At 36.4% G+C, this 26,136-nt stretch overlaps 2 protein-coding genes across 6 annotated transcripts in view; one reads left to right on the forward strand and one right to left on the reverse strand.

Moving 5' to 3' along the window:
- Positions 1-1,608, forward strand: part of LOC145731929 (antichymotrypsin-2-like) — a 46,169-nt gene extending 44,561 nt beyond the window's left edge. The window contains exon 4 of the mRNA XM_081983940.1: positions 1,358-1,608. Within this exon, the coding sequence (XP_081840066.1) occupies positions 1,358-1,500 (143 nt within the window). The 3' untranslated portion in view covers positions 1,501-1,608. The remainder of the gene's footprint in view (positions 1-1,357) is intronic.
- A 3,441-nt stretch (positions 1,609-5,049) lies between these two features.
- Positions 5,050-26,136, reverse strand: part of zip (myosin heavy chain 10) — a 60,458-nt gene continuing 39,371 nt past the window's right edge. For 2 of the 5 annotated variants that reach the window (XM_081983739.1, XM_081983729.1), the window contains 10 exons: positions 21,545-24,806; positions 20,498-20,876; positions 18,335-18,608; positions 17,979-18,278; positions 17,812-17,924; positions 17,547-17,756; positions 14,791-14,910; positions 14,563-14,735; positions 14,091-14,192; positions 5,050-6,106 (listed from right to left, as the gene is read on the reverse strand). In XM_081983739.1, coding sequence (XP_081839865.1) covers positions 5,968-6,106; positions 14,091-14,192; positions 14,563-14,735; positions 14,791-14,910; positions 17,547-17,756; positions 17,812-17,924; positions 17,979-18,278; positions 18,335-18,608; positions 20,498-20,876; positions 21,545-24,806 — 5,072 coding nt within the window. In that variant the 3' untranslated portion in view covers positions 5,050-5,967. Of the gene's footprint in view, positions 6,107-14,090; positions 14,193-14,432; positions 14,469-14,562; positions 14,736-14,790; positions 14,911-17,546; positions 17,757-17,811; positions 17,925-17,978; positions 18,279-18,334; positions 18,609-20,497; positions 20,877-21,544; positions 24,807-26,136 lie in introns of all 5 variants that reach the window. The other 3 variants (XM_081983752.1, XM_081983745.1, XM_081983763.1) reach the window with 2 other exon arrangements.

Raw genomic sequence — 26,136 nt, forward strand, 5'->3', positions numbered from 1 at the left:
TACATAATTGAAAATTTACAAAGACAAGCAAAGATTGAAATCAGAGAAAAACTGATCCAATGCGTATGTCAACTAACTTTGCAATATGTCAAATTTGTGTGGTACATAAATATAAAAATAATAAAACGAGATATCAGTGTGTTTCTAAGCATGTCATCACCGGTTTAAATCATGACAATGTGATAGCACGTGGGCTCACGTGATGTAAGCTCAGTCTGTTTCTGCCTTAAGTCACAAACACAAACGCAAATCAAATGAAAATGCAAGTTCTCTACCAATGTCATGTGTATGCAAGCCTGCTATCGTGCCATAGCACTGCCTTCTATACTAGAAAGCCTAAAATGTCACTTTTAATGACGGCATTAGCGGTTTTCGTTTTATACACAAACGTATGCAGATGCAGTAAGAAATATGCATTTTTTAATTATTTCGTGTAGTTGCTTGCAAGTTGTGAGTGGAAAATCAAATAAAGGTTCATTCCTGATCCAGATATGTATAGATAGAGCTTTTTATACACAATCAAGTCCAGCCTAAACAAATTGGTTAGAACATTTGCCCTGGAAACTACAACACACAGCAAACTAGTTTAAACACTGTTTAATGTAAGAAAATCTGTAAATCCTTGAAACTAGGTAAGCAAAATTAGTAAATAGTTCTTATGTTATTACCAAGAACATTCATTCAAAATTATTTGTGTTGCTCTCACAATGAAGGACGCTTTAAAATAAAACTCACATACCTGCGCATGTAACAAGTACCTAATTAGTCTACTGTACTTGAAAGTACTTGTACTTACAGTGTTGGAGTAAAATCATCCCACTTCAAAGTGTTCAACCACTATTGAGTTAGATCCGGTTTTTTGTAAAGTAAAAAACTGACACGGTTGGGCTTTTTCATGAATTGCTGTTACAATGTGGCTTGAAAAATTTATGAACGGCAGCAAACAAAAATAACTTACGCAAATAACCTCAAGTCTTGATTTTAAACCATAAAAATTCATCTAATCCTCAAAAAACTCAATTTTCACAATACAAACAAACGCAAACTGTGACCACTATTTCCGCCATATTGGAATTTTTGATAAGCACCTTCTAGGCTTTCTAGTATAGTAGGCGGTGGCCATAGACGATCGTACGATCACGTGATTCGTTAACGTCACAATCGTCACCGGCCGCACTGAACAAAATCCTTTACTACCTTTTTGGAATACACCAACGTTATTTTTATGGATATTTTATTATATACAGGGTTCCTAAAATTGCTTTTGATGAGCCACACCCTGTATATGTTTATGAACATAATAAATTTTAAGAACAATGTCGCTGTGTTCCTAACCTAACCTATTTTTCTTTTTTAGGTTTGATGGTGGGGATTCGTTGCATGCCTTCTCCTCCCGAAGAATTTACGGCTGATCATCCTTTCGTAGCTTACCTGCAGGTTCAAAGCAGTGAATTGCAAAGTGTGGTTTTGTTTGGAGGCCGTATTGTTAGACCTCAATAGAATAATATCCAGATTAAAGGTTTGTTGAAGTTGAAGCGGCAATTTTGTGCATTGTACACCTATAATACGTAGAAATGCACCAATTCAAAATAAAAACACAAAAGTATAGTCTGGCTTTATAGTTTGACGGAACGAAATCCAAAATTCTCGATGAGTTCCCATAACCGCGTCTTGCGTCTGACTTACCTATTTTCTATTGGTAGAAGCAAAATTTGAAAATGACAGCCCGCAAGAAGCTGAAAATGTTCAACTTCTTGCGTCTGTTTCTAGTGTTTTAACATTTTGGACGACGCAGAGGGCAAAAGTTATATCTGAATGACAAAACTGAAAAAAAAAAGAATAAACACGGCAGTCACATCAGAAATGAGGTAGGTTCCCTATGTTTATATTCATATAAAATATAGGTCAATATCTCAAATTCAATTTGTTCTGTTTGCTGTTTTAAACCCGTACCGTTAACTGTAGTTATTTTAACAAACTGTAAATTGGGGCATTTTCAGTATTTTTCCGGGGATTTCCGTTTGAGGGTATTTCTGGTAAGACGGCGCCGGCTATAGTTACTTTATTTTGAAAACAGATAATCCTTCTGGTCCTGTTCCTGTTTGTTTGACACCGGGGAGGAAACGGTGTAGCAGGCAGGAACGGTGAATCATGTAGCTCGTTTACTTGGCTCCGGGAAAACGGAGTAGTGAACGGGTTTGGGGTACTGGAGGGTGGAGGGATTAGCGGCTGTGTGACTGGCAACGTCACGAGACTTGAAACCTCTGTTGCATGATTCTGGGGAAACAGTGTGCAACGGAGGCTCTGTTTGTCGAAACCCGGGGAATCGGGGCGGCATATAGAGATTAGGTCGAGTGACGGGAACACCGCTGGTCACGTAATTGGGCCTCTTTGGGTTTTTGGAACAAACTCCGGCGCCGAGTAGCCAGTTCTACATAACCGTACCGTACCGCCGTACTTGCACTGTGTCTCAGACAGTCATAATCTACAGTAGTCAGGCTAAACAGTAGTGAAGGGTCCGTAGCTAGTTTTCTTTACCGTTACACGCTTTCCCCGAACCACCGAACAAGGTAGCATTCGTTTCATTAGGTAACCGTTACCGTAAGTATATGCTGTAGTACAGAGAGCCGCAATACAGTACGTTTAGTGAAAACAGTTGTTTTAATTTTGTTTATTTCCGAACCTTCTGAAACTTTCTTCAGCTGTCTAAAGGCTACCCAGGCACCGTAAAGTGGACTTTCAGCCACTATAAATAACGAAGGTGGCGCCCGAGGCAACGTAACCAAGGAAATCCTCTAAAAAAGCGCTACAGGGTATATAACAAGCAAAGTTTGAAACAAACCGAGTGTGTTATTTAAGTATCGGCCGTGGTTTCTTTTAAAAAAAGTTAAATACCCGCCATTTTGGGAGTTAGCGTAACAACACCACAAGTGGCTATAAAAATGAGAATGTGGTTGCCTAGAGTAAGTGTGTTTGTTAAATATTTGAAAATTGCGTGTTGTCAATGTCACGTCGAATCGAAAAACCGGCGGGCGTCCGTTAAGCATTCTTAATGTACGGCGGCCGTAAAGTACTGTTTATCCTGTCTAATTTGAGGTATGTTAAATGCAAATAAAAGTACAGTGTGATGAAAAAATCTAATTCTCGAGGCATGGTACTGTTCTCGCGGACTGAGTTTACCCGTGCGTCATCCCCCTGTGATTTAGAAGTAGACATGCATTATTGACTTTATCCTTGTCTATTGTTCACTTTCAGAAAAGGGTAAATATCTAAGTGAATGTCTTCCAAAAAAAAAACATTTACTGATTAGCGCTTCTATTTCAGTCATTGTCAGTTTGAAAACCATCGAAATTTATTTGATTTGTTTACTATTAATTCTTTTCCGTTTCTTTGTGTTGTTAATCATTTATAGAGTTTTCTATTTACCACACCACCACAGTTCTTTTAAGAGCTATTGTTTCTACGCTTTTAACATTCTGTAAGTACTTTCATGATATTATTATTAATATTTTTATTTTTTTTATGTCGGCTGTCACGATCTAACCAAAATTGGCACAATTACAAACCTGTAAAAAAAAGTGGGAGTGTCTATTATGGTTTTTATTTAGCCATTTGGTTTTTCCTAAATTCGGAATTACTTACTATTACAGTATTTTTTTAGAAAATGCCTGGAAAAATTTCCACAGACAAGCCCAGCAGTTAATTCTTAACCTTTGTGAATATTTTGAATTGGAAGAAACCAATGGAGGACCTTTAGAAGCTTTATCATCTGTTCAGGAAGAAAATAATAAATTTTAAGACCTTACAAATTCTTACTGATGTATTTTTTTTTGATACTAGAAGATTGCAGCTGCTTTGAAAATTTTCCGCAAAACTGTTTATTCGATTCGGAAAAAGCAAGCAAGTAATCTTTTGATTTCCTCACCTAGAATAAGTAAGTCGAGACGTTATCGACGGGCTAAGACAACTGATTTATCTGAAAGCATTAAAATGGATGTTCGAAATACATTATATGATATGTACAACGATAGTATGTTAATAATAGTAAAATATATCTACTTTTGTAAGAAACATCTATTAACATTTCATTGTTTCCAGAGACTGAGATTTTTGGGTTGCATTATAGATTTTTCATAAAAATTTCTTCAAACATATTAATAATAAAGTCATAGAAAAAATAAAATAAGCGTCTAAAATGTTTTCCAGCGGGTTTAAAATAAAATAAGTGGATTGCAACCTGAAAATGAGATATGAGATACTACAGCATCACTCAGAATGTCTTATTGAATTTTTAATTTGTTGTATTTATTTTAGAGAAACATGTAACCATCCAGAACCTAAATCAAGAGCTTAAAGTTAAAGAAATACTACATATTGGTGATACATCTCTGCGAAACTTGGTAAATAAATTAGGTTTCAAATTTAGACGGAATTCTATGATCCAAACGGAGACTTCTCATAAATAAAAAATGTTATTTCGGTCAAGATATTTTTGATTTGCTTTGGTATGAGGTTGTTTTTGTGCAAATTTGTAGCCAAAGATCTCTACTTTCTGACTGACAATACACGCAAAATTTTAAACGTGACGAAGCTTTAGACACGCCCTTTTCTATAATATGAACACAAAAAGTTTGTTGACGAAAACTTGATTTGATTCATATGATTATAAATGACGTAGCCTTCGTGACGCATGGGTAAACTCACTCCGCGAAAACAGTATAGGTTTGGCCGTTTAACTATGACTCACGTTGTATACTAATAATGTCTGTGACAAGTGAAAACACTACTGAAGTGTCTGCGTTTCAAATCTTTGGCAAAAATAATTGAGTGGTGAAGAAATTAGCAGTGAACCCAGTTAGACATTTCAGGATAGTATTCAGCCAAAAAGACAGTTTAAAGCAGATTGAATTTACATAAAAACACAACCGCTCTGGATGGCTATCCCCTGCTTAGTTACCCAATAAAATTTTGGAGATTTTTGACTTTTTGAAACAAATTTTTTCATAAAACCAAGGATTGCTTTCACAAACAAACAGATGAAAAACCAAGTTGCAATTTTAAATAAATTTTATTGAACGCGTTAACGTTATAGTTTAAGAGCCCTGACCCCATATTTACAAAAGTGCGAAGTTTTGAATATACAAAAAACTGCTCAAAACTGACGACTATAGCCTAATAATAGTATGACTTTACAAAATATAATATTATATTCTACAAAATAGTATCAAAATGTTATCATAAAAATTAGTTATTACTGTTCAACTAGTTCTAATTATTTATTTGTTAGTCGATATTATTTTTACGGAAATTGGTATAAAAAAGTAAAGTCGACACCGTTTTTTCCTTTAATTTGCTTTGCAAGTTCGATGCGATCCAAAACAGCTGAATTCAAATTCCAAAAATAATTGAGCGGGTTTGAAAAAGTAAAAATCACTTGTATAGAGATATGAAAGGCATGTCTACAGTCTTAACAGTATCGTATAAAAAAATAATACAAAAAAGTATAATGTCTATAAATAATAAAGTCCTAGCAGTTATTATCAAATAAAATATAAGCAATTATAACAAAAGAGACAATTGACGTGATAATATATATTGTTTCGAGCTAGGTTAAATGTAACTTTATCAAAACAATTTAATAGAAAAAGTCAATTGAATATAAAAAAAAAACCAAAGAATAAATAAACTGCAGCAGCATATTATAGTTGAAACACTGGCTAAGTACAACGTAACATGTATATACAAAAGCAAATGTTTACTCTTATAAAAAATATTGTTAACTGAATAGAAAATAACATATAAATCTTACTGGCCGCTGAGAACAAATAAAGCAAAAAAAAAAACTGAAATGCGTACCTGGTAAACAGGCAACAAAGCTCGTTGCTCTCAGATGCCGCAATCGCATGATTAAAATGATCCGATCGGTCGGAATTTAAAGCGTTATTATGAAAGCGGGGTTAAATACTTTTAGTTAAGCCCTTCGTCGCCGTCAGTGACATCGCCCTGGGTGGTGGAATCGTCGCCGGAAACGTTTCCGCTCGCCGGAATCGAGCCACGTTTAGTGGAACTAAGGCGGGATGTTGCTATGTCTATTCCACCAGCTCGCCTGGAAATTCATGAAATTGTTAGAATTCAATTTAGAGTTTAACCATTTTGAGCTATAATTCAGAAAGAGTCAAGTGTATGTATTTCATAATACAGACAACCGTTAGTGTAATTCAGGAAAAATCTATTGAAATTCAAATTTATTTTCAACCGTGAATGTGTAATAGCGTTATGTGTAAACCAAAAGATGAAAATGACCTACTCTCACTTTCTACCCGGGTTGAAAATAAGTACTTTTTTACCAGTTGAATGTCAATATGCTTTTTGTCATATCTGGGCTTACTTTTTACAGTTAAGAGACTTCTTCTGCGACCTCTGCAACAGCTCACATGTTAAAAGCACTCTATGCGTCTTGCATCTGACGTCACTAATTTCCTATTGGTCAACAATACATTTTCAGCTGACAGATCTGGCGGAACATTTTTCCGCTGTTCACAGTAAATGTCGCTAAACATGATTTAATTGTCACTTGGCACAATTTGTTAATGTTATGTTTTTAACTTTTACACAGTTAGGCCGGATGATCAAGCGTAGACGTGGTAATTTTCAACTTTTACGCTACGTTACAATAGCTCATCTCTGAATTTATATTGCTGCTCAAGAAACAAGGTGCAAATGCGGAGAATACAGATCCATAAGCTTAATGAACTTTTCCTTCAGGTTATCCATCGCAGAATATACAATATATGCGAAGAGAGAGTAGCACACACAATTTGGCTTCGTGAAAGGAGTTGGAACAAGAGAAGCACTGTTCAGTATATAAGTATTATTCCAACGGTGTAGGGACATGAATTGCGACATTTATACCTGCTTTGTGGACTACCAAAAGGCGTTTGACAAAGTCCAACACCAGAAGATGATACAAGTGCTGAAAGGCACCGGAATGGATGATAAAGACCTCAGAATTATACAAAACCTGTACTGAAACCAGACAGCCACCATAAAAATCAACGCTGGAAATGAAACAGAGGCGGTTAATATTCTGCGGGGCGGACGACAACGGTGTATCATCTCTCCTCTGATATTCAATCTGTATTCAGAAGAGATTCAGAAGAGAGAAAGGCTCTGGAAAACGATGATAATGAATTTCTTGTAAACGGTGAACTGCTGAATAATATCCGATATGCAGATGATACCGTCATATTTGCAGATAGTATAGAAGGTCTACAACAGCTAATGAACAAAGTAAATGAAGTAAGTGAAAGATATGTGCTAAAAATTAATAAGTATCATAAGTAACTATAAATAGTCGATAAGTAAAGAAAAGGAAGAAAATTGCCAACTATTTATTAAAAATATACCAATAGAACAGGTATTCAAACTTGTCTATCTGGGAACCTTAATAAACGAACAGTGGGACCACTCACAAGAGATCAGATGTAGAATAGAAAAAGCAAGAGATGCCTTCATCAAAATGTCTAAGCTCTTCAAAAGCCATAACCTCAAATTAGATATCAAAGTAAAACTCCTGCGCTGCTATGTGTTCTCCATATTGTACTATGGCATGGAATCCTGGACATTGACCGAAGCTACACAAAAGAAGCTAGAAGCCTTCGAGATGTGGCTATACAGAAGGATCCTTAGAATATCATGGGTAGATAGAGTGACCAACGAAACGATACTCGAAAGAATGGAGAAGGAAAAAGAGGTGATGAAAACGATTAAGAGAAGGAAACTGGAATATCTCGGACATATAATGAGAAATGACAACAAATACAAACTCTTAAAAATCTATCCTCCAAGAAAAAGTGGTTGGAAAGAGAGGGCCCGGAAGAAGAAGGATATCATGGTTCAAGAACCTAAGGACATGGTATTCAAAAACAACCACAGAACTGTTTAAAGCAGCAGTCAACAAGGTCATCATAGCCAGGATGGTCGCAAATATTCGAAACGAATAGGCACTAGAAGAAGAAGACTCTACGTTACGCTTGGCGAGCATTTTTATCTAGCCAATGAGAACAATATATTTTCTGAGTACAGCAAGAATCTGTTTCCTAAATACACTTGGCTGTCTCGACAATTGACAAATCGTTTTTTTTTTCATTTTTAATTTGTGTAGTAGGTAGTTGTGACCAAATCATCTCATTTATCTAACTAAACAATAACAACACAAATTAAACTGCCAGAAATCACAGCATTAAGAAAAATGAGTGAAGTAGTAGTCCATGTTACTCGCAGTGGAAGTAAAATCGTAAAAATGGTGAAAAAACACACAACCTTCTCCACAATATATTTATTAAACCCTCAAAATGAGATAAAGGTCAAAATGCCTGACATGTTTCGAGCATATAGATGCTCATCTTCAGAGGCTGTAAAAATCTTAAACTACTAAAGAGTACACCGCTAAAATGGCCGGACCTGAACAAGAAAAACATCTAAAAATCCTCTACAACAAAATTTTAGAAACATCAGAAATACCTACAAACGGGCACAAAAGTATAATGGCGAATTCGACTGGGAAGCACTATCCGAGTGCACGGCCTACCCCAGTTCAATTCGCATTTTCTCAGTGCCATGTAAAAGTTGCTCTAACTCGGATTAGGTACAGTTAGCACGCGGCACTAAGAAAGTGTGAGCCACACCAGTGCAGTTATTAAAGAATTTGAAGTAATCAATCGAATTTAATACATCAGCATATGTCTGCTTCATCAATTTGACCAAGGCATTTGATAGGGTTCGCCTCTCCGACATCATAAATATACTGATAGCGAAGAGCAGTCCGCAGTCTCAATATGAACAACATGACTAAAGTAAAGGCAGGAAGGAGACACTTATACGGAAGGGATACCGACACCAGGAGGCATCAGACAGGTTGACAGCCTTAGCCCATTTCTGTTCAATCTCTTAATGGACAGAATTATAGAGGAAATATCATGACTAAATATGGGATACTGAATGAGACAGAATAAAAGAATCAGCATGGTATGCTACGCCGAAGATGCAGCTATTTTCGCGGAAACGGAAGACGATCAACAGAGACAACTACACAAATTCTACCAAGTCAGCCAAGCGATGAACATGACCATATCTACAGAAAAAACGAAGCATAACCTTTGCTAAAGATCCCGTAAGATGTAAGCTGGTAGCTTAGGACAAAATCATCTGGGTATGATTCTGTCGAGTTATCACGACCCAGTGAAGGACCCAAGAAGCCAGATCAACATAGCGTCTGCCATGTCGGGTTGCTTAAGGCAGATAATATGGGCGAACGAATACATGCGAAAGGATAGCAAGATCAGGATCTATAAGACTTGTATCAGGCCAATCATGACATACGGAATAGAAACCAGAGAAGAAACCAACAAAACGAAAAGAATGCTTCGAGTAGCCGAAATGAAAACGCTCAGGACTGTAATGGGAAAAACAAGAATAGACCGAATTAGGAAACAATGTGGAGTGCAAGACATCGTAAGATGGGGGACATTAATACGCTCACGTGAGAAGAATGGAAGAGGGAAGACTGCCACGCATCGCACTTAAGTTAGGCTACGCTAGGATTGCATTGTGTTTCGCGAATCTATAAATCCGGATTAAAATTTTAAATAGGTATTCTGCTATTCAACTAATTCAGCATGTTTGGAAGAAATGTATTCTTCTGGCGCCTTGGAATCAAGGATGAATGGAAATAAAGACAATGAAATATCTTCCATTCCCAAAGTTCCATGGCAATTGCCACATAAAAACTAAAAATGAATATAAACATAGGTAGCCTTCCTCTTCTGTGCTGTGACTGTCCTGTTCAGTGTGTTCACTCATTTTTTTTCAGTTTTGCCATTCAGATATAACTTTTGCCGTATGCGTCGTCCAAAACGTCAAAACACTAGCAACAGACGCAAGAAGTTGAAAATTTTCAGCTTCTTGCGGGCTGTCATTTTCAAATTTTGCTTCTACCCATAGGAAATAAGTCACGTCAGGCGCAAAACGTCGGTATGGAAACTCACCTTAAGAAACATTTCAGCCCAAAATCTTAAAGACACAATAGCACAATAATGACGTTGTCAATATTGTAAAGAAATCACCAGTCGTTTGTTATGATTCAAGTCATAACTACTCGTAATTATGCTACCTTATTGTTAGAGACTTATTAGCGATCAATATTTCAACTGAATTCTGATAAATGGTTGAAAATAAAATAGTATACAAACCACAGTGAAAAGTTTTATTTCTGCCTCCAGATATACTACCTAACTACAGTGGCGGCTCCTCAATAAGTGCACATGTGCACGTGCACTCCCAAATTTTGAGTCCAAAAATGCATGTTTTCATTATAAATCTTATAATGATTGGAATAATTTTCTATCAATACCAAGTATTAATCTTGGAACTAAATAAGCTTTTAATAATAAATAAACGAAATCTGGACAAATTACGGATCACCACCGGACCGTGCACCGTGTGCCGTGGTAAAATCAAGTGCACAGCTCATGGGTATAGTAAATCTGATTGGTCGAACTTCCGCCGTCCGCCCCCTCTGTACCCCGCGACTGTCTAGAGTCAGTCGATGTTTTAAGCTGGCCCGTGTGCACAGTTAGATCTTGCACTCGGGGCTTTTTCTTTTCGTATCAGTTCGCTTGTCGGTAGCGTGTTATTTTTCTTCGGGAGTTTTTAAAATGCCTCCAGTATTTCCTACCCTTCTTAGTGTGCAATATTTAAAAACAATTAAATTTTCTTCTTTAACCTTAAAAGAAAAAATTAATATCAAAAGTGTAGGTCGTCCAAAGCCTAATTTGGAATTAACGAGTATAACCAAAAGAAAAATCGTGACTATAAACGAACCTTTAAACCAGAAACTTATGAAAAAACTGACTGGCTGTGCGGGTGTGATGTTAGCAATAGTCTTTACTGTTTTCCTTGTTTATTATTTGAAAGTGACAAAGCATCAGAGTGGACAAAATCAGGTGTTAAAGATTTAATACATTTATCTGAGAAAATTAAAGAACACCAACGATCAAATGCCCATTTGACTGCTAAATTAGGATTTAACTTATTGGGCAAGCAAGATATTCGGCAACAATTAAATAGAGCATACCGATTAAGCATTGAAAAGCATAATGACCAAGTAAAGAATAACACATATGTATTATCTAATAGTTATTTACATTACTAGTGGGGTATGAGCATTTTTATAGTCACGAGTGGGAGTGTTGCCACGACGAGGTCGTAGACCGAGTTGTGGTGATCACACGAGTACGTTAATTTGCCATACCCCACGGGTGATGTACAACATTTTATCTACGACCATCAGAAGCAGCGTAAAGTAAGAAAAAAATTAATATTTTGTGCAATGTGAACTATTTAGGAACGTCTCGTATATGCTTGCTACGGGTAGTTATTTGTTACCCTTAAATCTTGTCATCTACGCTGTACTGTTTTGGTGTTGTTGCTATGGTGGCCATTTGTTTCCACATATCACTTAAGCGACAATTTAACAGTGTCAGTCACAAATTTTTAAAAGTGCATTTCGTTATGAACATGTCTGAAGAACTTCCGTCAGATATTGAAGAAGCTGCCGCAAACGTGGTATCTGGCTTGTTGCCTGCCAAGTCAAAGGAGAAATATGAAAAAATGTATCAAAGTTATGTTTAAATTCAATAAACAATTACAGCAGAAATTTTCATTTAAAGTTGTTTTATCGCACTAGTGCGATAAAATCGATTATTATCGCACTAGTGCGGTAAAATCGCTCATTACGTAACTCAAAATGAGCTATGTAATGAATGATTACCATGCTAGGAGTAGATAAAATTATAAACTGTATACAATTTTGTGGAGCTTTTGAACTGGCTCTCCGTGGACACGATGAACAACAAAATTCTTTAAATCCGGGTATATTTAAAGGCCTAGTCAATTTCTCTGCAGAATTGGATTTTGCACTGAGGGATCATTTGCAGCAAGCTACCGTATTTAAAGGCACGTCAAAAGAAATTCAAAATGATTTATTGGAATGCATGCTTTCTGTTTGTCAGGCACATATCAAAGAAGAAATTTCCACGTCAAGTTTTGTGTCCCTTATGACATTTCGAATATTTTCCAAATGGTTATAGTTTACCGTTATACTTTGGCAAACGGCACCCCGTTGAACGGGAAGACAGAGCTTTATCAAACCAAATGAACACCATGCCTTGGCCTTAGCTAGCTGCATAGAAAAATCTTTAAATTATGCTTTAAGAAATTCTGACCAACTAATTTCCCAAAGTTATGATGGAGCAAGTGATGAGTGGAGCCCATGGTGGTGTGCAAAAACTAATAAAAGACAAATTCAAATATTGCCATTATATTCATTGCTATGCTCACCAACTAAATTTAATAATGGCTCAAACAACAAGCATAAATACAAACGTAGGCATATTTTTTTCCGAATTGAGTGATATCACAAATTTTTTTTCAAATTCTCCACAAAGAGTTGCCATTTTAGATGAAGTGGTCGGAAACAGGATTCCTAGAGCTTCTGCTACCAGATGGAACTTTAAAATTAGAACCGTTAACACAGTGTATGAGAACAGAGAAGCTCTTATAGTGTGTATGGAAAAAATTCGATCAACATCTAGACAGTCTGACACCATCACCAAAGCAGGAGCACTTTTCAGGTTACTGCAGGACTCAAAATTTATTTTTTGGTTGGCAGTGTTTCATCGAATAATGCCACACGTTAGTATCTTATATTCACAACTTCAAAAAAGAACCACTGATTCAGTAACAATAAAAAGATGTATTACAGAGTTTGAGAAAAGAATTCAAAATGATAGAGACAACATACACACTATAAGAGAAAGTGAATTAGCAGACATTGATGACAGTCAAGCCAGGAAAAGAAGGAAGACGGAAGAGAGAAATTCGTATGTTTCGACGACTGTTCAAGCTAAGGAAGTATGTGATACTATAATTGCTGAAATAAAAAGAAGGTTCTCATTCACAGGATATTTGGTAATTGCACACTTATTTTCTGTCGAAAATTTTGAAACATTTTCATCAAACTTTCCTACCCTACATTTGGATTCAGCTGTTCGAAACTTTCCATTTTTAAATAAACATAAATTAAAGACAGAATTGGAAATAATAGATGATAATAATAGATTTTAGAGAAGTTTCTGGAGCAGTCCACTTCCTTAAATTTTTAATTGAAAATAATTTACAAACTGATTTTTCCGAAACATTTTTAGTACTACAAGCAATTGTCACGATGCCTATAACAACTGCAGAAGCGGAACGGTGTTTCTCCACATTAAAGCGAGTAAAAACTTTTCTTAGGAGTACAATGGGCGAGAATAGACTAACTGCCCTCGCAATGTTGTCTATTGAAAAAAGAATGATTACAGAAATTCCCAACTTTAATGAACTGGTCATTGAGGAGTTTATATCAAAAAAGAATCGACGAGCAGACTTTCAATTCAAAACATGTTTGTAAAGGACAATAAAATTAATTAATATACATGCGGACAGACTGCGGTATTCACAGAGGTAAGTTAAATAATGTTTTATCCCTTAATAAGATCATCATTTATCTTAAAATTGTAGGAAGTTTGGGCGTGGTCTCATAAAATGTTTTGCCTGCGCCGCTATTTGGCCCTTCTTTTGTGCACTACCTTTCTAATTTACTACGAGCCGCCACTGCCTAACTACCTAAATGTATTATTTCGGCGCCAAAAAGCCTACATCCCATCTTTGTTCACTGTTCAGAGCATTGGTTTGCAATATTTATCTCTTATTACCGTTGATTTCGTGTAAATATTTCCGAGTTTAATGTACATGAGCACAATATTGTTGCACTGCCATACCATCCATCCAACCATAAAAAACGTGCTATGTAATGACTTGTTTCGTTTAATTTTTAAAAACTTTTTAAGAAACAAAAAATTCTTTTAAGTTATACAGACATTTAAACGCATGATAAAAACAAAAACCAACACAACACAAGCATCAAAAAGAGCGTTAAAAACAACAAATGGATTTGAAACAATACTGGGGGTACTTCAAGCCAGACTTACTGAATCTCAATGGAAGCACCTCGAATTTTTCTCAAAGCTTCGGGAATGCTATTTTGAAGATTCTCGTTAGTGGTAAACGCCGGAGCGATTACTTGATTCAGGCTTTAAAAAAGTACAAATATCATGGATGATGTAATGGTTGATTTTTATATTATTATTAACAGACAGATTGCTTTTTGTACAGATAGTGATAAAAAAATTGACTGTGAAAGCGTTAATCACAAGTGAGCGAAAGCTGAAAGTTAACCACTTTTTTCAAATTAGTTTAGTAAATGAGCGACGTTTCAGCCAAATCAATAATCAGCAAAAAAAATCAGCTTAACGTCAAGCTAAATCACGTACCGTTTCGATAATCTAGCGGATCACAGTTTCATACCACTGGAAATGCAAATCAAAGTTAAAATTTCCCTCAAAATGCATTTTACTACCAATTAAATCGATTAATATACGAAAACTGTGTAAGAAACCTTACCTTAATTTGTTTTTCAAATTATTGATTTCACGAGTCATGCTTTCATGGGACTCGATCATGTCTTCGCACTCTCGTTGAGCTTTACGTTTTTGTGCCTTCTCTCTAGTTACTTCCTCTTCAGCTTCATCAAGTTGCCGTTTCAAAGCTTTAACTCTGGTATTACCTTTCTCAACCTAAATACAATTTTAATGATTATAACTGACTGATTTTTCAATAAATAATGCGTACCTGTTCTTTGTATTGGTCGGCGTGACGGCGTTCATCTTCAAGTTGCATCACCAGCTCCTTGATTCTCTTGTCGAGTTTGCGATTATTTTTTTGTTGAGCGAGTCGTTCTTTAGCCTCAACCTGGAAAGACAATATTACAAGATACAACACTTTTATGAGGTCACCCACCAAAGTGGAATATAAAGTTGAAACTAGAGCTGTCGGTAGTTTAATTACATTAATTGAAAAATGTAAATTAATTACTTTGAAGTATCATTTGAACTACTAAAAATTGAGTTACGTAAAAAATAATAATTGTAGTTGTTTTTTTAATTACTAAACAAAAGTACATACTCTCTATTCAGTGACTTCTGACTGTTGCGTCACATCCTTTATTAAAATGTGTATTTTATAATATCCTACTACCAGCTTTGTCAGCTTGACGGATCAATTAATGACAGGCTATTTTGACGTATTTATCGGTTTTGTAAATAAGCCATGCGTGTCGTCTAATGACGTTTTCGATTGGCAAATTTAGTGCAAAACTACTATATTTGTATTCTGCTCTATAAAATGTCGTTGAAACAGTATGGCAATACACCAGTACCAGTTTTGCACTAAACATGCCAATCGCAAACGCTATAAATAAGTACTCGTAAATAGAGTAGTTCAAGTTCAAAATACCTTTCAAGTACGGTGAAAAGGAACAAATCCAGAAGGAAAAAGTGGCTGGAAAAACAATAATACGCTAAACGCTGTTTTCAAGTTTTTTTAAGAACATGCAGTTTGTTGACTATTGATAATACATTTTGTTGGAAATCAATGAAATCATGTTTCATACATCTTAGTTGGCTTAATTAGTAATAGGCTTTTGTTTGTTATTTATAGATAAAAGCAGAGAAAATAGAGTTGTCAGCGGCATGTCAATGTATAAAATTCTTCCTTGTTGAAAGTTATTCCATTCTTTTAAAAGTTAAATAAACCCTGTATTTGTAGTGTACCTTCGATTTATTAACCATCATAACAGGTTATGGACCCAGGGGATGCAAAATGCAGTGAAAGAAGAGTTGTAAAAAGCCAAAAAAAAAGGAGGACACAGGATCTTAAAGAGGAAAAAATCTTTCTTCCACCATTTGGCAATAATGGAGAGTGGATTGCAAATTATCAGATAACAACTGGACAGCATGGAAGTTCAAATCAAAAGGGCTTTTTGACATAGTGTCAGGAGTCACCAAAAAACCTTCTATCCACAATAATGGAAAATGGGAAAGTCGTGACGCTAAGGCGCAGAAGATAATAGCAGTTAGAATGGAAGAAAACCAGTTGACTCACATTTTATCATGTAATACCTAGTGCAGCCCAAATGTGGGACAAACTAGCCTCAGTATTTTTGCCAAGTAAGTGTACATCATCTTCTTCAACAAAAATTCCTTTTGCTGGAATTTAAAAGTGGCAGTATGGTCCAGTTTATTTCTCAATTAGAAGAAATACAATCAAATTTAAAACAGCTTGGTGAAGAAATATGTGAAAAGATGTAAATGACGAAGATTTTGATGGTTTTGCCCGATAATTTAAACCATTTTGTCAGCGCATGAGAGTCTACAAATAATCAAAAATAAACTCTGAAAGAACTGACTGTTCGTTTATTAATAGAAGAAGAACGGCTGAAAACAAAGTGATGTAGCAATGGCTTTTGTCTTGTCAGAAACTAATAGAAAACCAGAAGGAAAACCACAAAATCTGGAAAAATAGGGCACACAAAAAATCAATGTTTTAAAAATGAAACAAACAAAAACCTTAAAAAATGTCAACATGGCAAAAGGAAGGGTCAGGTAATTAGTGAATGTTGGTCCCGGAAAAATAAAGAAGATCGAAAACCTCAAATGCTTTTATAAATCTGAAAATTGGGGACAACACAAAGGCAGTGGCAATGTTGGGCAGTGCTAAGTTTGCTGCAGGAGACTGGTGTTTGGACAGTGGTGCTACCGATCACATTAGTTGTAATAAAGAACTGTTTTGCAAAATAAACAGTTTAAACCATAAATTGGTGGAAATGGGAGATGGTTCCACCGTAAAAGTGCCCGGAGTGAGTGAAATAGTTCTTGAAGCATGGAATGAACATGAGTGGATTGAGACAGTTTTAGGTGATGTGCCAGAATTCAAAATTAACTTGTTTTTTCAGGGTAGAGCTTTAGATAAAGGTTTCAAGTTAAAATCTGACAGTTTTAAAAGTGAGATAGTTGACAAAACTGGACAAGTAAGAGCAATGGCTAAACGAAAGGGTAAGTTTTTCAAAATAATTTTGAGAACTATTTGTGAAAATAAAAAATTTGTAAATCATATAGCCTTCTCGTTGAAAGTTTCAGTGTCACACTAATAGTAATCGAGCTTTGCGTAAATCGCAACACTGTTTGCGGTTTGTTGTAGCAAATTAAAAGGATTTTTTTTTGACAAATCACAAATTACGAAAAGTGCTACGAGTTACGCAAAAGCTGCACATGTAGACTTAGCGGTCTAGCGCGTAATATTTACAACATTGTTGAAATTAATGTTTCTCCAGAGATTTGATCAATCAGTCACTTTCAAAATTTTATCTGTCAATATTCTATTGATTAGATTTTACTTCAAAACAAACTAAAAGGATTGATTCGCATCATCATGTATTGTAAGTTGTTCAGAAAAACTGATGAAAAATATGCTGCTTACACAAAACAGAAACCTTCTTTCTCAGCTTGTAAGAAACCAAAAAAACTTAATTCAATAACAATCTGACTTACCTCCAATTGTTCTTCAAGGTTAGCAATTTTGCTCTCCAAAGCTGAAATAGTTGCCTTAGTTTTAGTCCTCTGGGCAGTCTCCAGTTCTGTCAACTTGGCTTTCAATTCTTTGTTCTGTCTCTCTAAAAGAAGTCTGCTCGATTCAATCTTTTGACTTGCAGATCTCTCACTCGACAAGTCCGTCGTCAACTGATCAATAGTCAATTGAGCCTGCGAGATAAATAGTACATTAATAAGTACCTGAAAGATGTCAAAATGGACTTACTTTTCTAGCCCGATCTTGAAGCATTTCGTTCGTACTCTGCTCTTCTTCCAACTCCTCTTCCAAAGTAGCAATTCTAGCCTCAAGACGTCGTTTCTCATCGATTAGAAGCGAACCTGTTTTACATAAGGTTAGCAAAAAGAATCCGTAAAATTATGAAAATATCAAACCTTTGCTGTTAATGGAGTTAATTTCCTCCAGTAATTCTTCGCGTTCAGCTTCAGCTGCTCTTCTGGTCCTCTCAGAGCTAGACAAGTCTTCAGTCAGCTGCATTACCTCAGCTTCTAACGTTTTGACCTTTCTCTCAGCCTCTTTGCTACTAGCTGCCAATTCGTCGCGAGCTGTTCTGGCCTCTTCCGCGTCCCTAATAGCCTCTTTGCATTGTTGTTGAGACTTTTTCAACTGTTTCAAAGCGTCCTCCTTGACTTTGCATTGGAGTTCGATTTGACTCTCCAATTCCTTGATATCCCCTATTAGCAAAAAAAGTCACTTAGTTAATCTCAACAAACCACAGATCATTGACAACCTTCTAGCTTTTTCCTGGCAATAACAGCGGCAGCCCTTTGTTTCCTTTCTTCGTCCAATTCAGCTTCGAGGTCTCTTAATTGCTTGACAATTCCGCGGCGTTTCTCTTCAGCTTGTTCTTCTTTACTTTGGATGTCACGCTCGAACTGTGTTCTTAGCGCTTGCATGTTCACCTCGAGTCGAAGTTTGGCATCTTCAGTAAGCTGCAGTTCATCCTCTAGTTCCTCGTTTTGAGCTTTCAACTCCGCTAGTTGAGATTCCAATGATCTCTTAGCCTATTTGAGATTTAAGATGTAATGCATTCATGTATTTGTTACTATACAGGGTGGTCTAGTATTAAATAATGTCAATAACTCACCATTTGACAGCCAATCAAAAAATAAGTTGACATGCATAATGTCATTTTTGTAAAAAATGCTTCCTAAAGAAGATACAGTCTCCCAAATTTCAGTTTAAAATCTCGTTTTTTTTTTGTCTTAACTGTCAGACCGTTGAAGCAATTTTGATCAAATTTGGAACAAGCACTTATGAAATTAATACTCATTATATTATGTTAATGACGTTTGTCAAAATTGTCTGGTTGCGTAGATATAGAGGGATGGTTTTTATTTTCCCGTCTAATTTTCTACCATTCTGGATTTTTTTAAAAAGTATTTTTTGGAAAATTCTGGCTTAAAACTTTGTCTACGAGATAACTGAGTTATTACGTTATAAATCCCAAAAAAAACTGATACTTAGGCGGGCGAAAATTGTATAGTTTATTTTATAAACATTGTACTGCAACAGTGGTTTCTCCTTCAAAAATTTATTCGAAATCATACTTGTTATAGGTCATTTTAAAGGAAAAAAATAATATTTCTGATGAGGTAAAAATAAAATATGACTCGTATTTAAAAAAAGTAGAAGTTTAGTTCAGAACTCAAAAAATAGTGAATCTATAAAAGTAATATTAACATAATTGTAATCTACGTAAAAAAGTGCCTTGAAAATGTAAAAGCTATTTTCACCAGACTCTCATAATAACGAAGTTACAGGGACATGTCCAAAATGTCGAAAATTCATAATTTGACGATTACAACAAAACCAAAGACGATAGCGAAATTCTGCTCACCTTGAAAAATATAAAAACAAGCTAAATACGGCACCCTGTACAGAGTGTCCAAATAAAAGTGCCTCTGGGCTTTTTTGATTAAATGATTAATCACAGAGCTTTGGGAAAAAAATGTTATAAAAAGGGGCTGAAAGAATCGGTAGAAAATATTTTCAGTTTTGCCAAATGTCCACAAAAAGGAGTACTTACAACTTTAACTCAAAAAAATCTACAAAATTTAAAATAGAATGGCACGTGAAAAATACTTGCTAGTAACAACCTTGATTGTCCATCTTTTTTCTCCCTCACAAAAAAACCTGTAGATGAAAGGAAACAACTTTAAACAATCATTTATAAGGCATCTAATAGAAAAAACCTTGCTCCTTTTAATGGTGTCAAACTCAATGCTCTACGAAAATGAGTTTCAAAGTTATCACCGTTGTTAGTACACCCTCTTGTAGATTCTCGACAACGAAAATATTTTCTAGCAAATTCTTTAGGCTTCAATTTAATTTTAATTTTTTTCCCGTAGCTCTACGATCAACCGTTACGTCAAACAAGTCGAGAGGTAGGTCGAGGTTTGAACTCCCTGTACACAAATTCTAAACATTCACTAGGTATGCATATAAACAGGTGATTTTTATAACATTCCTTGTGTACTTATTTATCACTAAAACAAGTAAAAACTCAAGAACTAAACCATTAGATAATTTTAATGCCTAACTTGGCTTTTTTGTGATTATTTTAAAGAATTAACTTGAAAAGAGCAAATTTACGTCAATAAATGAAACATAGAATAGGTTCTACGTGCATTTATGCACAAATTTGATATCAATTTTTGTTTTCCACTGGTAATTTTCGTGTATGTAAAACATTTATGTGGATACAAATTTAAACAATCAACAATACTGTCGGAAATTCCGTTTAGAAATAGGAAGACATGTTCCTGATATTTCTTAATTTTGGTTAATTAGTAGAAAGAAACTTACTCCAAATTCGATAACTGAACTACAATATTTAATTTTCACATGTTATATCTATTTGCGTATTGCCAAGAAACAAGTTATTGCTTACCTTTTCTAGCTCATGCACATTCTTGTCAGCTGTACCCTGGTTATTAACCAGTTCATCCAATTCTCCCTGTAACTGCCTCCTAACTCTCTCCAACTCATCGATTTTAACGTTAGAATCATCCAATTCTCGTTTAAGACTCAAGACCAATGTTTCTTTATCGCGGGCCTCCTTCTCAACAGCGTCTTTCTCTTGAGCCAGTTGCTCGCTAACTGCCTTCTCCTCAGCCAAAACCTTGTCAAAGTTCTTCTGTTTCTTTTCCAACTCTGTGACTTTCTGCCTTTGAGTCTCCAAGTCGATGTTCGCGTCTTCCAATTCAGCCGCAATCTTTTTCTTGCTACGTTCCAGTTTGTCATTCGCGGCAGTTAGTTCTTCCACTTGCCTAAAATTTTTATTTTTTCAAATTTTACTTAACAAATAATACTATACAGGGTGTCTAGCTTAACACTTTTGTAAGGTATCTTTTCTTTATACTTCTTTGAAAACCCTGTATTTTCATCTCTATTAAGAGTAATAAAAAACGCGTTTTTCTGTGCACCCGCACGGAAATGGAATGGAAATGCTGAATAAAATGGCTTTAAAATAGAAACGTACAGCACAATATAGTAAATTTAAGACAATTCTGGAATACACAAAATTCTGGAATATTTAGATATATTTCCGCAGTATTTTAACTTACAACAATTAAATCACCTTTGAACTACTTTAAACTATTAGTCATAGAAATGATGTCTTTTTTTCTAAAGTCTGGTTTTTATGTTTTTGTTTTCAAAGAAGTATAATGAAAAATATCGTCCAAAAATAGGTCTTCCGTGCTTGCATGACTTCCGGTGATCGGCTTAGCCTCACACTTGAATTGGTCATACGCGCAAGGAAAAACCTTTATTTTTGTACTCCTAATGAAATATACTATTTAGTATCTCACTTAAGAGGTGTTTTTACACAACTATGATTATATGAGCTTTTTATCTAAAATTATTCAAGGATTTACAGGTTAAAATTTGTAGACCCTTTTGAGACTATATAGTACATAATGCGAAGTATACAAACCTCTGGAGAATTTCCAAATCTTTAGCAAGTTTCTTCTTGCTCTCCTCTAAAATGGCGGACTGTTCCGCTTCATCTTCGGCCTTCTTCTTAGCCTCGGCGAGCTGCAGGTTCAACACGGCCAATTGTTTGTCCAAGTTCTTCTTGGCTTCTTCTTCCTCCTCGATTTGTTCTTGCAACGCTTCTTTGTCCGATTCCAATTGTCTGAGCTTCGAACTGAGGGCCAGCTTTTGACGAGTCTCTTCTTCCAAAGCAGCCTGCGCTTCGGTAAACTGAGACTCCAACGTAGCTTGACTCTTGACAGCAGCCGAAGCCTTTAATTCGGCTTGTTCTAATTGAGAGGCAATGTTCTCAACTTCCTGTTGCAGTTTAACGGTTTTTTCTTGAAGTTCCACTCGAGAGCGTTCCACTTCAGCTAATTTTCCGGTTACTTCAGCTAATTGACTTTCAGCTTGTTTTCTTCGTCTTTCGCCTTCCTGTCTGCTAGCGCCAACGTTTCTAAGTTCGCTAGTTAGATCAGCGTTTTCAGCTTCTAAGGCTTGTTTCGCCTTTTCTAGTGCGGACCTTTGCTTTTTAATGTTCTCCATCTGTTCGTTCAGTTCCGCTAGTTCTTGAGAGTGTTTGTGCCTCATATCGGCTTGTGTCGCTTCGTGTAAGGAGGTTTCTTCTTCGAGACTCTTCTTGAGAGTAGCTAATTCCTGCTCTCTCTTGGAGCGTAACTCTTGTTGAGCTGCTGTTGTGTCCAGAGAATCTAATAACTCGTTTTTGAGAGCTTCCAACTCTTCGTTCAAGTCGCGTTTCATCTTTTCGGCCTTGGTGCGGGCAGCCTTTTCAGCCTCCAAATCTTCCTGAAGCTCGGTAAGTTGGCTTTCAATCTCCCTGAGAGCTTTTTGAGCTTGAGCTTTCTGTGCAGCTTCCTCGTCTACTTTAACCATGGCTTGAGCTAATTCTTCTTCCCGTTTGCCTAATTGCAGTTGAAGTTCTTCGATTTGGGTGCGGCGTTCTTGAAGTTGTTCTTTCAAGTCGTTGACTTCAGTTTCTACCTTCCTCTTAGTCCTATCCGACTCTTGTCTTTGTTGATGGTCTTTAAGAAGGCGCTCCTCTAATTCAGCAATAGTAGCTTCGTGTTTGGTTTTTAGTTTTGATAGGTGTTTAGCTTTCTCCTCTTCTTCAGCCAAAGCTTGACTGAGGTCATTGCTGCGTTCCTCTAGAATCTTCTTTTCTTTAATTAACTTCTGGTTGGTGTCATCCGATAAAGCCAAGTCTTCTTCCAGTTTCTTGATTTTGGCGTCACATTGAACTTTTTCGAGCTGCAACTTTTGTCTAGCACCCTCTTCTTCTTCGAGCTGTTCCTCTAAGTCTGAAATAGTTGTTTGTAGCTTTTTCTTTTCGACGGTTAGCGTGTTGGTGCGTTCTTCCTCTTCTTCGATCCTAGCTTCAAGATCGTGCAGAATTTCTTCGAGCTCTTGTTTCCGCGCAGTTAATCTAGCACGCATTTCCTCAGCTTCCGCGCATAATTCTACTTCAGCTTGTAGCTGTTCTTGCAATACAGCTTTCTCTTCCTGCGCCTTCTGGTATTTAGTCTCATACTCCTCAGCAGTTCTAATGTGGTGTTCCAAGTTGTCTTTCACTTGTTTTAGCTCATCTTCCTTCTGCATCAGTTTCTCTTCCTGTTTGGTCACTTCAAGTAATGGTTTTACTTTGGTGTAAAGTCTCCACCATTGCCAGTTTCTCAATTTTAAATAAGCGGAGCAGTTTCTTTGAATGATGCGAATGGCGTTCAGCTGTTGCACTCTCTTTTGGTAGTTTCGCCGCGAGAGGAAACCCCTGCAGAAGGCTTGGAAGTTGACAATAAGGTCGGTGATCTTGTAGTCTCTTTCTTCTTCCAAATGAGCCAAGACGCCAGCCCGGAAGAATATTTTGCTCTGACCGATACGGTATAGATTGGAATCGAGTTCCAAGCTTTTGATCATAGTTTCGCAGGCCTTCTTTCCATCCATGAAACCTTTGTTAATAACGTTAGGTGTGAGCAGTTCGTAGCGCTGTCTGAATTCTTGGAAGGGAATCCTATTGGGGAAACCTTGTCTGCAAATACGAATACCTTCCAGAACTCCATTGCATCTTAACTGGTCTAGCACCAGAGGAGCATCGATTTTTCCTGCACGTTTTTCGTGATTAGGGATTATACAACGCACGAAGTTAGGATTGGTGTTTCTCAGAGTGACCATCAAATTGGCTAGTTGTTCCTTGTACAAGTAAGACACTGTTCTAAACATTCCTTTGGCTCTGCCAATAGTTTCAGCGTCTTTCCAAATGTGAACCACAAAAGGATCTTGAGAGTTCTGAAGTAAAGAGACTACATTTTCGTTTTGAGGGTCCATGTTCTTCATTAACCACTGGTTAGCGCAGTAATCAACTTTTCCGGCATAATGGATGATGGAGAAATCAGCAATTCCTCTAAAGTCGCTCTTCTTAAACTTAGGATGGACTGAATGAGCTTGAACCAACTTTTCAACAAAAGTCTTATCAGTTGCTTTAGGGAAAAGGCACTCTTCGTCCAACAACGCCATGATACCCATGGGCTTATCGATTAAGTCTATGGTAGGCTGCAAATCCAATCCAAAATCAATAAACTTCCATTCGATACCTTCGCGCTGATATTCTTCTTGTTCAAGAATAAACATGGTGTGATTGAACAACTGCTGCAACTTCTCATTGGTGTAGTTAATGCACAACTGCTCAAACGAGTTTAGATCGAAAATTTCAAAGCCGGCAATATCAAGAATGCCAATGAAACTAGCACCTTGCCGTTTGGTTCTTCCTAACGATCTATTTATTCTATTGACCAACCATTTGAACATTCTCTCGTAACAAGCTTTAGAAACCGCTTCAACGGCAAACTCTACCTGCTCCTTAGTCTGGCTTTTGGTAACAAAATCGCGCCCCACTTTGATGCGAGGCTTTAAAAAGGCACGAGTCATGTCGGTAACGGACAAACCGAGCAGGTGAGCGATTTTTTGGGCCACGGTATTGTCCGGAAGGGTTGCCTGATCCGAGTTTCTGTCTTGTTTAAATTGCATTTTTCCAAATAGCATCACAGCTGAGACAACTCTAAAAATGGCACTGAAATCTTCGGACGTCATGCCCATGATGTTCATACTCTTCACGGTGGCTTGAAATTCTGCGGCATCGTCCACTCCCGGAACGATGTGATTGTCTTCGCGAAGGAAATTGTATGATCTCGGGTCTTCAAGGATAAATTCCTCTGTAAAAAGTAAAGATTTTATTTAGTTATTAGCAAAGGCACTTAAATGTGTTTTTTTTTACATAAAAGAGGACTTGAATAAGAATTAGCATGACAACTACAACAATTCATTGACATTTAAATCCTTTGCTGATAATATTCGTTGTTATATCTGTAAGGTTTTACAACGTTCTACCATATTTTCTTTAGGTTAGGTTAGCATCAGCCTCGGGCGTAATAATCTTCTTTCAGCCCCTTGATATGTAAATAGTATCAACAGATATGAACTCTGTATCTAAAAGTAACAAATTATTAACCTAATTAACGAATGTATTATCAATGTTCAATTTCAATAACAAAGTCTTATGTCGTTTTTATAGTCAAGTAGCAGAAAGTTCCACAGTGGACAGCAATTCGAAGTGGTAATAATGACTTTGGCTATATTGAGATACTGAAGGCATATGAAAGACAAAAACATACCACTTCGTGTGTGATATATTCTTGGTGCAAGAAGTTTTTTTTAAATAATCCTTTACATACTGTTGAATAAGAGTAAAGCTCTTGCAAAATGTGTAAGTAGCAATTTACCAATTAATATTTGATAAGACACAAATCTAACAGGACCATATTGTGCCAAAGTTATATTTTTATTGGACATAAAAGATCCATCCAACATTGCAAACTGCTTTAATGGGTTTGCGGTTTTTTGCGCTTAAAGTTATACAAGGTGTCCCGTAAATACATGATCAAGAGTACCGACATGACATTTTTTTAGATTGAAAGTTGACAATTTGAGGTAAATATCATTAACAAAAACTGTCTGGATCCGCTGCTATTAACGGTCAAAGAAGCTCGAGGTTCAAAATGCTTCCAAAGTAGTGATAATCTTTCCAAAGCAGTCTAGAAGCTTCCAAATGCTGTCGAAACAGCCTAGAAGCTTCCAAATGTTCTTCAACTAGTCCAGAAGCACTCAAAAGATTTCAAAACAGTCTAAAAGATTCCGTATACTTTAGAGCAGTTTAACTTCTTCTAAAACTGATGTCTAAGTTTCCAAATGCCTGTAAAGCAGTCCAGAACTTTCAATATGCTCCTTAAACTGTCCAAAAAGATTTAAAATGCTCCTAAAATGTCTAAAATGATTTCGGAAGCTTTCAAAACAGTCTACAAGCTTCCGGGTAATTCTAGAACAGTTTAAAAGCTTTCAACAATTTCTAGAACTACCTAAAATTTCCAAATGTCTCTAAAGCAGTCCAGAACCTTTAATATGCTGTCCAAAATGCTCCTGAGGTAGTCTAAAGTAGTCTAAAAAGATTTCAGAAGCTTTCAAAACACTATATAAACCCTAAAAGCT

The sequence above is a fragment of the Ips typographus genome, linkage group LG1 (assembly GCF_016097725.1).
Source record: "Ips typographus isolate SLU linkage group LG1, UJ_Ityp_2.0, whole genome shotgun sequence".
NCBI classification, from domain to species: Eukaryota; Metazoa; Arthropoda; class Insecta; order Coleoptera; family Curculionidae; genus Ips; species Ips typographus.